This window comes from Corythoichthys intestinalis, chromosome 18 (genome assembly GCF_030265065.1).
Source record: "Corythoichthys intestinalis isolate RoL2023-P3 chromosome 18, ASM3026506v1, whole genome shotgun sequence".
Lineage (NCBI taxonomy): Eukaryota > Metazoa > Chordata > Actinopteri > Syngnathiformes > Syngnathidae > Corythoichthys > Corythoichthys intestinalis.
The window spans coordinates 42,592,182-42,608,487 of record NC_080412.1 but is presented as its reverse complement, the minus strand read 5'-3'; the positions used below and the strand labels follow the sequence as shown (position 1 = coordinate 42,608,487).

The following is a 16,306-nucleotide window of genomic DNA, read 5'->3' as shown; positions in this document are numbered from 1 at the left end:
TTCTTATATATAGTTTTGTATTCATTATGCATTTTCATTGATAGAGCTGGGAATTTTATGCCTTGCTGTTGTGAATTATTTTTGTTTATTTTCTTGTTAAGTTTGTTTCAAAATTACAATGACCATCAATACAACAGGCTGGAAGTAACAAGTGTCGAAGTGTTAAATCAAATATCCCAGCAGCAACTCAATTGCTACTAATAATGGTTTAACCTGTTTTCTTTGCTACTTGTACAAAATGAGAATGTAGTTATTTCCTATCAAATCAGGCCCGAACTTGTATCATCCGAGGCTCATCCGGTGCGTAGGCGTAAACAGAGACGAGGTTGGCAGTCACGCTACTTGCGCATATACAGTACTTCTTTCGTTCTGTGGAGATATCTTTTTTATATTTTTTATATATATATATATTTTTTTCTGCAGATATGACCGCCCACGACCAAGACACCACACGGAATGAGTCAGAACTTGACAAAACTGCAGTGGGCTCTAATTCAGTGGTTTTACTCACAGTTTTGCCTCCTGATTTGGGATCAAACAGGACCATCGTGACCCGTTTGGGCTCCCTGTGGTACGTACAGTAGTACTTCACCCAGGTAGACACAAAGGAGCCTGAAAGGAACAGAGTAAATAAACTAAGCATCATCCATCCGAGTCGTTCAGTGAACATAATCAATCTTAGAAAAATTGCATTATCGCCTGATTTCCCAGTTTACACGACACCAATGAAACCTCAAAAATTGGAAACAATTCATTATGTTGTAATCACAGCATGAAAAGTGAATATTCGGTATGTACAGTGGGGCAAATAAGTATTTAGTCAACCACCAATTGTGCAAGTTAGAGAGGCCTGTAATTGTCAACATGGGTAAATCCCAACCATGAGTGAGAGAATATGGATAAAAAACAGAAAATCACATTGTTTGATTTTTAAAGAATTTGTATGCAAATCATGGTGGAAAATAAATATTTGGTCAATAACAAAAGTTCATCTCACTACTTTGTTATGTACCCTTTGTTGGCAATAACGGAGGCCAAATGTTTTCTGTAACTCTTCACAAGCTTTTCACACACTGGTATTTTGGCCCATTCCTCCATGCAGATCTCCTCTCGAGCAGTGATGTTTTGGGACTGTCGTTGGGCAACACGGACTTTCAACTCCCTCCACAGATTTTCTATGGGGTTGAGTCTGGAGACTCCAGGACCTTGAAATGCTTCTTACGAAGCCACTCCTTTGTTGCCCTGGCTGTGTGTTTGGGATCATTGTCATGCTGAAAGACCCAGCCACGTCTAATCTTCAAATGATTTTCACTCAAAATCTCTCGATACATGACCCCATTCATTAATTTCCTGTCACACAGATCAGTCGTCCTGGTCCCTTTGCAGAAAAACAGCCCCAAAGCATGATGTTTCCACCCCCATGCTTCACAGTGGGTATGGTGTTCCTCAGATGTAGTTCAGTATTCTTTCTCCTCCAAACACGAGAACCTGTGTTTCTACCAAAAAGTTCTATTTTGGTTTCATCTCACAATAACACATTCTCCCAGTCCTCTTCTGGATCATCCAAACGCTCTCTAGCGAACCGCAGACGGGCCTGGACGTGTATTGGCTTCAGCGGGGGGACACGTCTGGCAGTGCAAGATTTGAGTCCCTGGCGGTGCATTGTGTTACTGATAGTAGCCTTTGTTACTAGGGTCCCAGCTTTCTGTAGGTCATTCACTAGGTCCCCCCGTGTGGTTGTGGGATTTTTGCTCACCGTTCTCGTGATCATTTTGACGACACGGGGTGAGATCTTGCATGGAGCCCCAGATCGAGGGAGATTATCAGTGGTCTTGTATGTCTTCCATTTTCTAATAATTGCTCCACAGTTGATTTCTTTACACCAAGCGTTTTACCTATTGCAGATTCAGTCTCCCCAGCCTGGTGCAGGTCTACAATTTTGTCTCTGGTGTCCTTCGACAGCTCTTTGGTCTTGGCCATAGTGGAGTTTGGAGTGTGACTGACTTAGGTTGTAGACAGGTGTCTTTTATACCGATAATGAGTTAAAACAGGTGCCATTGATACAGGTAACGAGTGGAGCCACGTTAGACCTCGTTAGAAGAAGTTAGACCTCTTTGACAGCCAGAAATCTTGCTTCTTTGTCGGTGACCAAATACTTATTTTCCACTCTAATTCTGAAATAAATTCTTTTAAAATCAAACAATGAGATTTTCCGTTTTTTTTTTTCACATTTTGTCTCTCATGGTTGAGGTTTACTCATGTTGACAATTACAGGCCTCTCTAATCTTTTCAAGTAAGAGAACTTGTACAATTGGTGGTTGACTAAACACTTATTTACCCCACTGTATTTATATATATTTTTAGTACATACGTTTCTCCTGCACATAGAGGTATCCTTCCATTGTGTGCTGGCTAATACTCTTGTGTTCATGTGGATTCTCCTTCATCTTCCTCATTAGACTCTCCACCTCCGACCTTGTGCTCTCGAAACGATTCCGCGTCTGCGCGCAAAATGAGTTCACTGGAGTAATTGAAACTCGGGTTATGCAAACTTTTACAGTTCCATATCTAACAAAGCATTATTCTACATGGTATATAACTAGGGCTGCAGCTATCAATTATTTTAGTAGTCGATTAATCGATGAACTAAAATACCTGAGCTGAGCCTCAAATGGTATAAAAAAAATGGTATAAAATAAATAAATAAATAAATGAGGATCTATGTACAGCAAAACAACAATTGGCTAACTTACATACCAAAAGTCCGCTAGCTTAAATGCTATAATAAAAAAAAAAAAAAAAAATTAACAATGCTCTTAACAAATGTTTAAGACGCATATTCCTACAATAAAACAGCTCAATATACTAATAAACTAAATTAAGAAGGCATTAAAAAAAACATTAGCTCAAACAAAAACTTATGTTGGTCTTAACAGGGAGCAGCTGGATTCAGCCATGTGAAATGAGGCAAACCAGAGGCCAGTATATCCACTCAAATCAAAACTAAATGCAATTACTTTCAAAATAAACCATTACAACGCCATTTTAATTAAACAAATACTCGAAGAAGGTAAATTTAATCCGAATCTTTTTTTCTAATCGAATACTCGAGTTCATCGATTAATCGTTGAAGCGCTATATATCACATTAAAAAGCATTTTCAAAAAGTGAAAGGTGAAAACAAGCCCCATTTCTTTTTTTTTTTTTTTTTAGAAAATTGTAGAACAACCGGTAACACTATTTGAGAGTAGCATCAGAAGACTTTCATAAGACCGTCATAATTGCAGTGGTATGAAAAAAAGTATCTGAACTTTTTGGAAGTTCTCACATTTCTGCAGAAAATCACCATCAAATGTGATCTTTGTCAAAATCACACAGATGAAAAAAACTGTCTGCTTTAACTAAAACCACCACAACATTTATAGGTTTTCATATTTTGATAAGGATAGTATGCAAACAATAACAGAAGGGAGAAAAATAAGTAAGTAAACCATCAAATTTAGTACTTTGTGGCGCCCCCTTAGGCAGCAATAACTTCAACCAGACGCTTCCTGTAGCTGCAGATCAGTCTGGCACATCGATCATGACTAATCTTGGCCCATTCTTCTCTACGAAACTGCTGTAGTTCACTAAGATTCCTGAGATGTCTGGCATGAATCGCTGTCTTTCGGTCATGCCACAGCATCTCAATGGGGTTCAAATCTGGACTTTGACTTGGCCACTCCAGAAGGTGTATTTTGTTCTTCTAGACCAGGGGTGGGCAAACTATTCCACAAAGGGCCGCAGCGGCTGCGGGTTTTTGTTGCAACCCATTAAGAGCACACATTTTCACCAATCTGCTGTTTTATAAGTGCAATCAGTCGATTGCAGTCAGGTGCTTTGCATTTCTGCTGAAACCTCATTGGTCATACTATCTGTGCTGGGTCAGGTGGAACAAAGACCAGGACCCACTGCGGCCCTCGAGGACCCGTTTGCCCACCCCTGTTCTAGACCATATTGAAGTTGATTTACTTTTGTGTTTTGGATCATTGACTTGTTGCAGCTTCCATCCTCTTTTTAGCTTCAACTGTCTGACAGACGGCCTCAGGTTTTCCTGCAAAACATCCTGATAAACCTTTGAATTCATTCTTCTATCAATGATTGCAAGTTGCCCAGGCTCTGAGGCAGCAAAACGGCCCCGAATCATGATCCATTTTTCCTCCACACATGACGTTGTGTGTAACTCCCAAACAATTCGACTTTGGTTTCATCAGTCCACAAAATATTTTGCCAAAACTTCTGTGGAGTGTAGAAGTGCCTTTCTGCGAACCTTAAACAAACAACAATGTGTTTTTTTTAGACAGCAGTTGCTTCCTCCGTGGAGTCCTCTCATTAACACCATTCTTCGCCATAGTTTTAGACATACAGTGTATCACAAAAGTGAGTACACCCCTCGCATTTCTGCAGATATTTAAGTATATCTTTTCATGGGACAACACTGACAAAATGACACTTTGACACAATGAAAAGTAGTCCGTGTGCAGCTTATATAATAGAGGAAGATAGAGAATGTATTTTTCCCTCAAAATAACTAAAAATATAGCCATTAATATCTAAACCCCTGGCAACAAAAGTGAGTACACCGCATGGGAACTACGTACATCCCTAAATGTCCAAATTGAGTACTGCTTGTCATTTTCCCTCCAAAATGGCATGTGACTTTTGTTACAGGAGTGCTGTCAGCATTGCTGCAGAGACTGAAGAGGTGGGGGGTCAGCCTGTTAGTGCTCAGACCATACGCCATACATCAAATTGGTGTGCATTAGGGATGGGCGGATCGATACCAAAATATCGATATTTCGATCCAGCGCATTGAGTTTTAGGTATCGATCCCCAAGCAAAAGTATCGATATTTGGAATTGATGTATTATATTTTCTTTGTCTATTTTTTGGGTATATTTTTGTGCACACTTTTTGTACTACTTTTCCCTCAGGCTCACACAAATTGGGAATTATTATTTTCCTGTCCAAACTCAAAAATACAAAATACATATTTTATCTTATTCCACAAAAAAATCAGGTGCAGGGATTTTAATAAAAGGTAAGTGAATGGTTTGTTAAATATTTAGAGATTTAAACTATCCTGCTGCAGACTTCAAGATTCTCTAGTAAACTTACTGACCTAATGCTTTACTTGACCTTATTATTATTTCTTATTCATTTATTATTATTTCTTGTTAATTTATGTTTAGTATTTATTTTGTTTAATATTTTATTTAATTTTCTGTGAAATATATTTTTCCATATTGTTTTGTTTCAAACAATTAATTGCTTGATTTCTTATGTTTTGTTGCTATTTATTTTTATTTTGTCAAAGGTCTGTTTCAATTATTTCAAAATCTGTTTGAAAATTGTGTTAGTAGAATAAAATTCAAAAACGGCAAGTGACTTGTTCATTGGATTTGTTTTTAATGATCAACCATTAGAGGGCGGTAACATGCTACTATTAATTCGTTCTTTAATTAGATAAAAAATATTTAACTTGGGTAGATTCAAATTTGATCAAATACAACGTGTAGCAGGAAAATGTTCTGTGCATATGAATTTAAGTGTCATGGTTAAAGAGTGAGACTGACTTATCAGATTTTGTTGATAATGGATTGGTTTGTGAGTTTGTAGGGAAACTGCTTTGCTAGTTATTAAAAGCAGCAGTTTTTTCATTGCAATGCATATTTGACACAAAGAGACTTAATAGTTTTTGAGTGCTTGCTGTAGTTGTACATTAGATATCAAAAGAATGGCTGAGAACTCTGCAGGGTTGTGTGTATATATAATACATATAAAATATGAACTTCCGGTATCGATATCGGATCGGGATCGCAATATTTCGCCTTGGTATTACTTGGTATCGGATCGAATCCAAAATCACTGGTATCGCCCATCCCTAGTGTGCATTGCTGTCACCCCAGGAGGAAGCCTCTTCTGAAGATGGTACACAAGAAACCCTGCAAACAGTTTGCTGAAGACATGTCAACAAAGCGCATGGATTACTGGAACCATGCCCTATGGTCTGATGAGACGAAGATTAATTTGTTTGGTTCCAATAGTCTCAAGCATGTGTGGCGGCGACCAGGTAAGGAGTACAAAGATAAGTGTGCCATGCCTACAGTCAACTCCCCCCACCACCTCTTCACAATCTCTGCAGCAATGCTAACAGCACTCCTGTAACGAGTCACATGACATTTTGGAGGGAAAATGACAAGCAATACTCAATTTGGACATTTTGGGATGTACGTAGTTTCTAAGGGGTATATTCACTTTTGTTGCCAGGGGTTTAGCTATTAATGGCTATATTTTGAGTTATTTTGAGGGGAAAATAAATTAACACTCGCATACAAGCTGCACACAAACTACTTTTCATTGTGTCAAAGTGTCATTTTGTCAGTGTTGTCCCATGAAAAGATATAATTAAATATCTGCAGAAATGCGATGGGTGTACTCACTTTTGTGATACATTGTAGTTGATGTGTGCACATAGATATTGGACTGTTTTTAGCAGACACTCTAGGGTTCTTTTTTACCTCTCTGAGTATTCTGCGCTGAACTCTCAGCCTCATCTTTGGTGGACGTCCACTCCTTGGGACAGAAGCAACAGTGCCAAACTCTCACCATTTGTAGACAACTTCTCTGACTGCAGATTGATGAACATCCAAACTTTTAAGAGATGGTTTTGTATCCTCTCCCAGCTTTATACAAATCAACAATCCTTGATCGCCGGTCTTCAGACAGCTGTTTTGACCGAGTCATGATGCACATCTACAATGGTTCTCATTAAGACAATTCTTACCAGGTGTGTGTTTTATAGTGGGTAGTGCAGCTTTAAACCAATCATCAGTGATTGGGGTACACACCTGACTTAAAATGTTTGGTAAAAAAAATTGTTTCAATTGCTCTTTATGTCTCCTTAGGCACAGAGTTCACTTACTTATATTTTCCCTCCTATCCTCACACGAAAACCTATAAATGTTTGGGTGGTTTTAGTTAAAGCAGACACTGTATTTTCATCTGTGTGATTTTGACAAAGATCAGATCACACCTGATTTTATGCAGAAATGTGATAAATCCCAAAATGGTCAGATACTTTTTCATACCACTGTATATCATCATAAAAGAAACACTACATAGCGTCCATGCATTTTGTGATAACAATTCCCCAAATTTTGACTTTGTTTTTCTGAACGAGTGCCCTTACATTTTGTATGCTGATGGTGAGATCTGTTTTGAAATGGTTAAAGTCCTTTGCCAGTTCGTAACCGTGGTGATAGTAGGTGAAGAGGCCCTGGAGGAAGGCCAGCAGCTAAGGAAGCAAACAAAGTTAAGAGGAGTTTCTGTTGATTAATGAACAATTTGAAAAGTAGTCTTACAGGCTCCACAAAGTCAAACATCTTCCTCTCTTGGACCTCCTGCACTTTGAAGACATACTCCAGAGAAACCTCATAGAAATGTTGCCGCACGTTATCTACCTGGTTGTCCGCCTGCAACGAATGACAACGAGCCTTAGGAGACGTAGACTTGAATTTTCAATATCGTATTTACTTACCTCATGCAGATGCGACTCTTTCTTCTTTGCCGAAAGACTGAGGTGCTTCTCTAATACTGCGCAGTACTTCTCCGTTTCTTTGTCGTACTTTTTCTTCGCTTCCTGGGACAACAAAATAAATACGCCGAGATGGTGATGAACAAATTAAACACAAATCCAACAATTTCCTGATATGCCTCAGGCCTGTTAAGTCTCGGAAGGTTAGAATTCATGCAAAACTCCCAAACTTAACTGAGCGATACTCATTTAATGCGGTGTTTATTACTTTAATCAATGAGTTTATGCCAGTAAGACTATCATTTTGAAAGTGCAGGTATGGCTTACGTCGTGGGAAGTGAAGGTTAAGCAGACAAATGATTTTGCGCTGCAGAGGAAAAGCGTCATGTGAATTTGAACCGGCTGTGATGTGATTTACTAACTCGTGCTCCTCTGGGGAACACAGCTGTCTGTTGAATAATAGCATGTTTCATGAATTCGGCCGTCATTAAGTAACAGATGGATGATAAAGTGCAGCGAAAGACACTGGACTCAAGACCAGCATGCCGTACATGTGCTGCTGTCTGTTAAGGTTTAAAATATTTCTTATTAGGAAAGAACATCCGTCTGTTTAGACAACGTTCTTTCGGATTTTCCCAACCAGATTTAACAACAAGTATAAAGTAGTTCTGCTGCGATAATCGATTAACTCGAGTAATTCGATGAGGAAAAAAGCTTTGAATCAAATTTTGCTGCTTCAAAGGATTCGTTTAAAGGTTTGTTTTGAAAGCGTTCCATTTAGTTTTCATAATTAAGGTGGATACACTACCCTCTAGTGGCAACAGCTGATATGACATAACTCATCTAATTTGGCTTAATCCTGCTGCTCTCTCAGGTCAACCTAAAGTTGTAAATTTTTGTTTGAGTTAAAATGTTTGTTTATAGATCTGTAATTTAGTTTATTTAGCAGATTTTTGTATGAATATGTGTTAAAACTATTTCTTAAGAGCATTGTAAAAAAAAAAAAAAAAAGTTCGCATTTTGTAGCATTTAAAGTGCATGTGACACGAAAAAGCATGTTTATTTCATAATACACGCGGTATTTTATGCTCCTGACTGATATGGACCGCTTGGATGTGTGTGGAAGCGATCGCTATATTTATTTAGTTTTTTTAAATCCCGCGCCATGAAAATGAGTGACTTCCGGCTTCGGTCTTGCATTGAGGAGGAGGGCGCTGTGACGTGTACGGGAGAAGGACTCCTCTTCACTATACAGCCTACTGCTGTGTATGAGGACTAAGGATTCATCTGATTTTTCGGATTAATACGTTTATTTTTCGCATCACGCCAGCCAAACGGCTGCAGAAAAATCTTGCTGTATGAGGGAGAGGCGTGTGCGCCTTTTTGGAGTTTCAAAAGGTTCCCATTCACCGGGGATATTGGCCAAAACAAGCCCTACTACTGTGGGACCATTGGACTTACGAGGAAGTGAGTAAACATCTTGTTTTGTATTATGTCAAATACGAATACAGTGATTACAAAGTAAACACTACAAACTTTCTTTAATTAAAGGACTACTTACGTTTGATCATTGATAGGCATGTAAAAAGCTCTCCTCATGCACATTAGCTGCACGTTAGCTGCACAGCTCCGGGGAACGAGCTGTAAATTGCTCTACGCCGGGCGGTTTGCCGATCCGCGAAGACAATCGACGACCCAGTCGTCATGTCAAATAATCTGGGCTAGTTATGTGTGATTTTCCACTTCGAAGACTTTGAAACATCACTCGGTTCGGGTTAGCATGTCGGCTAGCTGTCACGCCTCTTGGTTTGTTTATATTCTCCGAAGCCGGGGAAGGGAAATGACATATGTCCGATTTAGGTGTCATAAAATATTTTTCGGGAGGTGCGACAGTAAAGGTGAAGTCGACAGTTTTGACCATTATGGAGTAATTTTGCCATGTCGTCCTGAATAAGTGCATTTTTATTATTTCATATTCCGTTTAGCACAAGACTGTTATTTGTCATGACCATGCCATTTATTTAGCAGTTGGGGAAAATACTTGGATAAAAAGAATATCCTGTAAAAATATTGAAGTAAAGAGACAGAAACAATGGCATTTTTGCAGATCTCTTCGTCGCGTTTTCCTAGTTCTGAATAATTCCCCCTCAATGGGCTGTATAGTAAAACCGATGAGCCCAGTCTCCCGCTGACGTCATCCACCTGTTGGGGACGCTTGAGCCCTATAATGGTAGGCGTGGCTAACCGGCAGATTAAATAACTAATTTCTCGTCATCTGCGCTATGCTATATTGTTGTATATAGTCGAATCATCTCAAAATATGATTCTAATTCACATAATAATGCCATTTAAGACTTTTTTTCTCCTGTCGTATGCGCTTTAATCCTGCTGCTCGCTAAGGTCAACATAAGGTTGTAAATTTTTGTTTGAGCTAAAATGTTTGTTTATGCATCTGTAATTTAGTTTATTTAGCAGATTTTTGTAAGAATATGTGTTAGAACGATTTCTTAAGCGCATTGTAACGAAACAAAAAAAAAGTTAGCATTTTGTAGCATTTAAGCAAGTAGACTTTGCTGTGTTAGTTAGCCAATTGTTCTTTTGGTGTACTTCAATCCTCATTTATTATTATATTTTTTTGTCTGATTCTAAACTCAGGTTTAGATTTATTTCAAAATACATGTATTGCTGTTGTGCAGCGTTGTTTGTGGTTGTGGCAGCCGCTACTTTTTTCCTTTATTTTCATTCCAGCGGCTTATAGTCCAGTGCGGCTTATTTGGTTAATAAGCAACGCATCCCTCCTATCATGCATTGTATTCTGTGCTAATTATTTATTCAGTTACTGTTCCATTTGTTTCATTAATTGCTTGTTATAGTATTTGGTAATACTTTATTTGACAGCAGCGTGGTAAGACATGAGACAGTCATAATTATGATATGACACTATCATGGGCATTACTGAATGCTTATGACAGATGTCATTGAGTGTCATAAGGCAAATTATGTTACTAACTCCATTTATGTCCAGCTCGGATCTTTTTACATCCATTCAAAAGTGAGATAATTTGCCGGATGACACAAAATGGTATCTGTCATAAGCATTTGTTCATGCTCATGGCAGTGTCATGTCATAATAATGATGTTCTTATGATAGTCTTTTAGCACAACTGTCAAATAAAGTGTTACCAAATACCATAACTAGCAATTAATGACACAACTGGAACAGTAACTGAAGAAATAATTAGCACAAAACATGAATTTTGATTCTTATTTACATATGTAGCTCTGCAATGCATGCTAGGAGGCATATTGGACAACAACAGTGCTGACAGCAGGTGGCAGCAGAGGTTGACTGTCTCCCCCAAGGGAGCAGTGATGGCCAAATGAAGCTTCTTGAAGCAATGAAGCTTTCCAGCCAATTGGTTCAAAGCTTCATGGTGGTTCATTTGGTCTTCTGACAGTCTTATGATGCCGCTGTCAAATAAAGTGTTACCGGTTAATATCTTTTGGTATCTATGAACAAGCGCCGTTTTGGTGTCACATTTGGTGGGTGGCGGCTTATAGTCAGGTGTGCCTTATAGTGCGAAAACTACGGTATTACTCATATTTTAGTCATCTCAAAATGTGTTTGTCTTTGTCTAGTCTTTGTTTGCAAAAACTCAAAACTAATTTCGTCTTGTTTTAGTCGACGTTCGTTAAAAATGTATTCGTCTGTAAAAGTTTAAAAAAAAAAATGTTCTCCAAAAATCGATAAATAAATGAATAAAGGTTTCCAACTGTTTCGAAAGAATATCAACAGACAAACACATATTGTAGCATCTACAAGGACGCCAACTTGGTGATTATACACACTCACTAGGAAAACAATATATTGTTCTCAATTAATTATACCCACCTATACAAACCACTGTATGTAAAAATAAGTTGTCCGAGAGTTTCGAGAACACGCGCCGTTAGCATTAGCTTAATGTTAACGCGAACGCAATGCTAACGCTACGAGTTACATTTTGTGAGTGATGATCACTCAGCAATAATATTATATAATATATAAAACAATAATATTAGTGTCTTATAGTGAAAATGAATATACTTCATAGTTAATACTCCCTTCTGCTTTGTTTTTATGACAACTACGGATTTATTAGATTAACATTGGTACTTGACCTACAAAGTTTCAGAACCTCTGCCCTAAATCATTGATGGATAAAACTTTCCACACAGCTAAATTTTAACGTCTTAATCAGATTATTTTTCATAAATCTACTCAAATAATTTTCTCCATCTTGTTTTGAGTGTTAAAGACTAGTTAACAGATTAAAGTGTCAGATTATTCCACTTACTTTAGGTAAATATTACTAATTGTTCTTATTAAACCCGCACATTAAAAAAAAAAAAAAAAAAGTCATTTTTCATCTCAATCAAGAATAATTTGCTTTCAAATAATGTTTTGAAGAATATCTACTCGTGAATTGGGAACATTTCTGACATTTCAAAGCTTTTTTTTTTTAAAGATTTTATTTATACTACTTTATTGCTTAAATTAAGTCTGTTAAACTTATTTTCAGGTAGCTATTTTTATTATTTCAAGCTATCTAAGTTAGTAAAAATGGACTTGAAGCACTGTCAGATAATTTCACTTATTTTCTAGTAGATTAACACTGAAAACAAGGGACTTTAACTAGTTTTAAGGAGTTGTGTTTTTGCAGAGCAGCGGTGAACTAAATTAGAAGTACTTCCTAAACTCGCCAGCAGAGGGCAACGTACTCCAAAATTTGCATATTCCTGAAATATGATCGAGTAGACGTTTGACAAAAATCAAGTGAGGGTTAACAAAAAGACATTTAGAACAGTAATCAATTTTTAACCCAATTTAGTACAGGAATGGCTATAAACCTTAAAACCAGACAAATTTGGCGCCTTGCCTATAATCCACCAGAATTAGTTGTTTTTGTTTTTTAAATTAGAGTCATGCTTTTAACAACTATCTTAAAAAATGCCCAGTGTAGCTTTTATCAACTGATGTGCTTCCAGCTCAATACCGAATGGGGGAAACCTTAGGCCAGGGCAAGGTGAGAGGCATGTGCCAGGCAAAGATGTCATGCCTTTTAGGGCTAAACTGGGATTAGCGCTCACGGTGGCCTCACCGCCGAGATTACATGCGATGGCTCCTTAATCTGACCACAACGTTGCAATCAAACCGTGACCTGCTGTCAAGGGAGAGATGTGTTCAGCCATATATCTGAGGACCCCCTGTGGTGACTCTTCTGGGTCACATGGTTAATGAACCTTCAAGAGGGGGGTTATCAAATATGACATACTACATTTCTATTATATTTTATTTTACTTGTCTAGTTACTTGAAGGGTTCTACAGAGGGCCTAATTAACCAGCCTCTGGAAATGTCTGTGGAAATTACGTCAAATGTTCAGAAAGGGGGATACTAAGATGTATATACACAATGATATGATGCCACCAGGCAACCCTCATAATTTAATTAATTTGCATTTCAAATGTGTGTTACAGGCGTGGTTAAAAACTAGGAACACTATATATGCAGTTGCATGAACTTTAGGAGAGGTAATACATGAATGCTTGTACAGATGGAGGACTAAATGCCTTGCCTGATATATATATATATATATATATATATATATATATATATATATATATATATATATATACATTTTTTTTTTTTTTTTTTTTTTAATTATTAAATTTATTAGGATCATGGAAGCTTCCACTCAGGGAAAATATATACATAAAGTATATCCTGTATATATATAATATAGTAAAAATATACAGTACTGTGCAAAAGTTTTAGGCAGGTGTCCTGCCTAAAACTTTTGCACAGTACTGTGTATATATATATATATATTAAACTTGAGAACGATAAACCGATACGACCGGATATCCGGTTTTACATGTGAGCGATACAGATGTATCAATCGTAAAGTTACCATCCGACAGTAATTAGCCATTAAATATTCAATGAACCGATAGTAGAGATAGAATACGGCTATCGCAAGCACAAGAATCGGCTGCTAATGCCTACTTCAATGCATTGCTTAATATGATAATAATTTAGCTTTTACTTCACATGCTGCGCTTGTGTCATTCACCACAGCGCACTTGGCTCGAGACCGCACGCACGATATAATACGGACAAGCCATACTCACAGTCGTGGTTGCCTCAACTTCCCATGCATTTCGGCAGAACCGCTACTAGTCGCCGTCATTACCCGATCGTCACAGGCGTGTCATAACAACGCGAGAGCTAACGAAACCACTGTAACGCATGCTCCATAGCATTTTCTTCACAGCCCAAAGCGAAACTAGTAGTGGCAACGAAGCAACATGCTAAAACAATGGACAGTGTGATCACCGACGATTGATTTTCAACGCACCCAGGAAAACAAAAGTCGGACTTTGAAGTGATGAAGGCAGCCACATCTGTTCGCATGGGACAGAGCTTGTGTGACGTGTGGAGCGGTACAGAAATTGTGAGTTTTTAACCCTGAAAAATAACCCACTACAATGATGGAAAGGCCGGCATATTGTTTCCACAAAACGCAGTCTACTTAAACATGAGCATGCGGATTAGTTGATCTTCCTCAAGAAAAATCTGCCCTTCAAAAAAGATATGGACAGTGATGAGGAATAAAAAATGAGGAAGCACAGGCATAAGTGAATGACTTTGCTGTGTATTAGGTTAAAGTAATGATTATTGACCTGTCTGTCTAAAATGCCATGTTTTTATTCCCCCAATTATAACAGTCGTAAAGCATAATTTATTTACGATAACACTAGCAGGTTTAATTCTTTTTTTTTCTAGAGCTGCTGCATATAATTAATATTGTAAGATGTTTACGTTGAAAGTTTGCACTTAAATTACTTACCTCTTGTGTTAAAAACACCAGGAAATACAGTAATTGAATTACTGCACTTTATTGTTGTCTGTTTCACTGGAGTTTTATTTTATTATCAATCCCATCCAACAAAATGACAGTCATATAGTAAGCCTCTGTTTTTTCATAAAAAAATAAAACATAACATTGTTATGAAATTTTGTTGCTTAATTTAGTCTTTTTTTTTATATGTTTAAAATACTGTACGAACACACACAACAAATGTTTACTATCGTATCGTTTTCACTCTGTATCGAACCGTATCGCTCTTACACTGTATCGAATCGTATCGAATTGTATCGAATCGCTCGGTTTTAAAAATGTATCGTTTTTTAATCGAATCGTAACCTGTGTATCTAGATACATATCGAATTGGCTTCATGCCAGACATTCCCAACCCTAATATATATATATATATTAGGGCTGTCAAAATTAACGCGTTAACACGCGGTAATTAATTTTTTAAATTAATCACGTTAAAATATTTGACGCAATTAACGCACATGTCCCGCTCAGACAGTATTCTGCCTTTTGGTAAGTTTTACAGCAAGGCTTTTTGTGCTGTCTAACAGCGAACTCTTGTGGTTGCTTTGCGACATGGTTTGTTTTCTTGACAGTTCAATATGGCTGCACGACATCTCTGTTGTGCTTATATGATCCTTGGACAAGATTTGTCCGTAAGTATGGTTGTTGTAAAGAATGTACATATTATGTTAATAAGCGAAATGTTATATTTTTTGTATGAGACGCTTTTTGTTTATGTTTAGTTAACCTGTATAGCATGCTAAGCTAACGTTGTTGCTAATGCAATGCTTGTGTACTTTTTTTTTTGTAGTTTTAGGACAGTCTAAAGAGGACAATGGTTTGAGGCCATTTTATTAATAAATCAGATGAAAAAGGAAGAAGTCTGATTATTAAGGCGTCGTTCACTAGCTGTATAGCTTTGGAAAAAGTAGACGCTTTGGAGTGAGGACAGCATAGACAGATTTAAATGACAGTAGAGTGAAATGCCCACTACAGTCCTTATGTACCGTATGTTGAATGTATATATCCATCTTGTGTCTTATCTTTCCATTCCAACAATTTATTTTACAGAATATATATATAATTCACAGAAAAATATGGCATATTTTATAGATGGTTTGAATTGCGATTAATTGCGATTAATTACCCATTAATTAATTTTTAAGCTGTAATTAACTCGATTAAAAAATTTAATCGTTTGACAGCCCTAATATACATATATATATATATACAGTATATATACACATACATACATACACACACACACACACACACATATATATATATATACACACATATACTATGTATACATATATATTAGGGCTGTCAAAATTATCGCGTTAAAGGGCGTTAATTAATTTTTCTAATTAATCACGTTAAAATATTTGACGCAATTAACGCAGATGCCCAGCTCAGACAGATTTAAATGACGGTACAGTGAAACGCTCACTTGTTAATTGTGTTTTATGGAGTTTTGCCACCCTCTGCTGGAGCTTGGGTGCGACTGATTTTATAGGCTTCAGCACCCATGAGCATTGTGTAAGTAATTATGGACATCAACAATGGCGGGCTACTAGTTTATTTTTTGATTGAAAATTTTACAAATTTTATTCAAACGAAATTAAGAGGGGTTTTAATATAAAATTTTTATAACTTGTACTAACATTTTTATTTTAAGAATTACAAGTCTTTCTATCCATAGATGGCTTTAACAGAATGTTAATAATGTTAATGCCATCTTGTTGATTTATTGTTATAATAAACAAATACAGTCCTTATGTACCGTATAATTGCGATTAATTACG

The 16,306-nt window shown here is 37.2% G+C and overlaps 1 protein-coding gene across 1 annotated transcript in view; it reads right to left on the bottom strand.

The window, feature by feature from the left end:
• The window catches only part of LOC130906162 (rho GTPase-activating protein 26-like), a 164,496-nt gene that overhangs the window by 71,823 nt on the left and 76,367 nt on the right, over window positions 1–16,306 (bottom strand). Inside the window, exons 6-10 of the mRNA XM_057820146.1 lie at window positions 7,580–7,681; window positions 7,404–7,514; window positions 7,232–7,336; window positions 2,372–2,501; window positions 512–612 (exon numbers count right to left, since the gene is read on the bottom strand). Coding sequence (XP_057676129.1) covers window positions 512–612; window positions 2,372–2,501; window positions 7,232–7,336; window positions 7,404–7,514; window positions 7,580–7,681 — 549 coding nt within the window. The remainder of the gene's footprint in view (window positions 1–511; window positions 613–2,371; window positions 2,502–7,231; window positions 7,337–7,403; window positions 7,515–7,579; window positions 7,682–16,306) is intronic.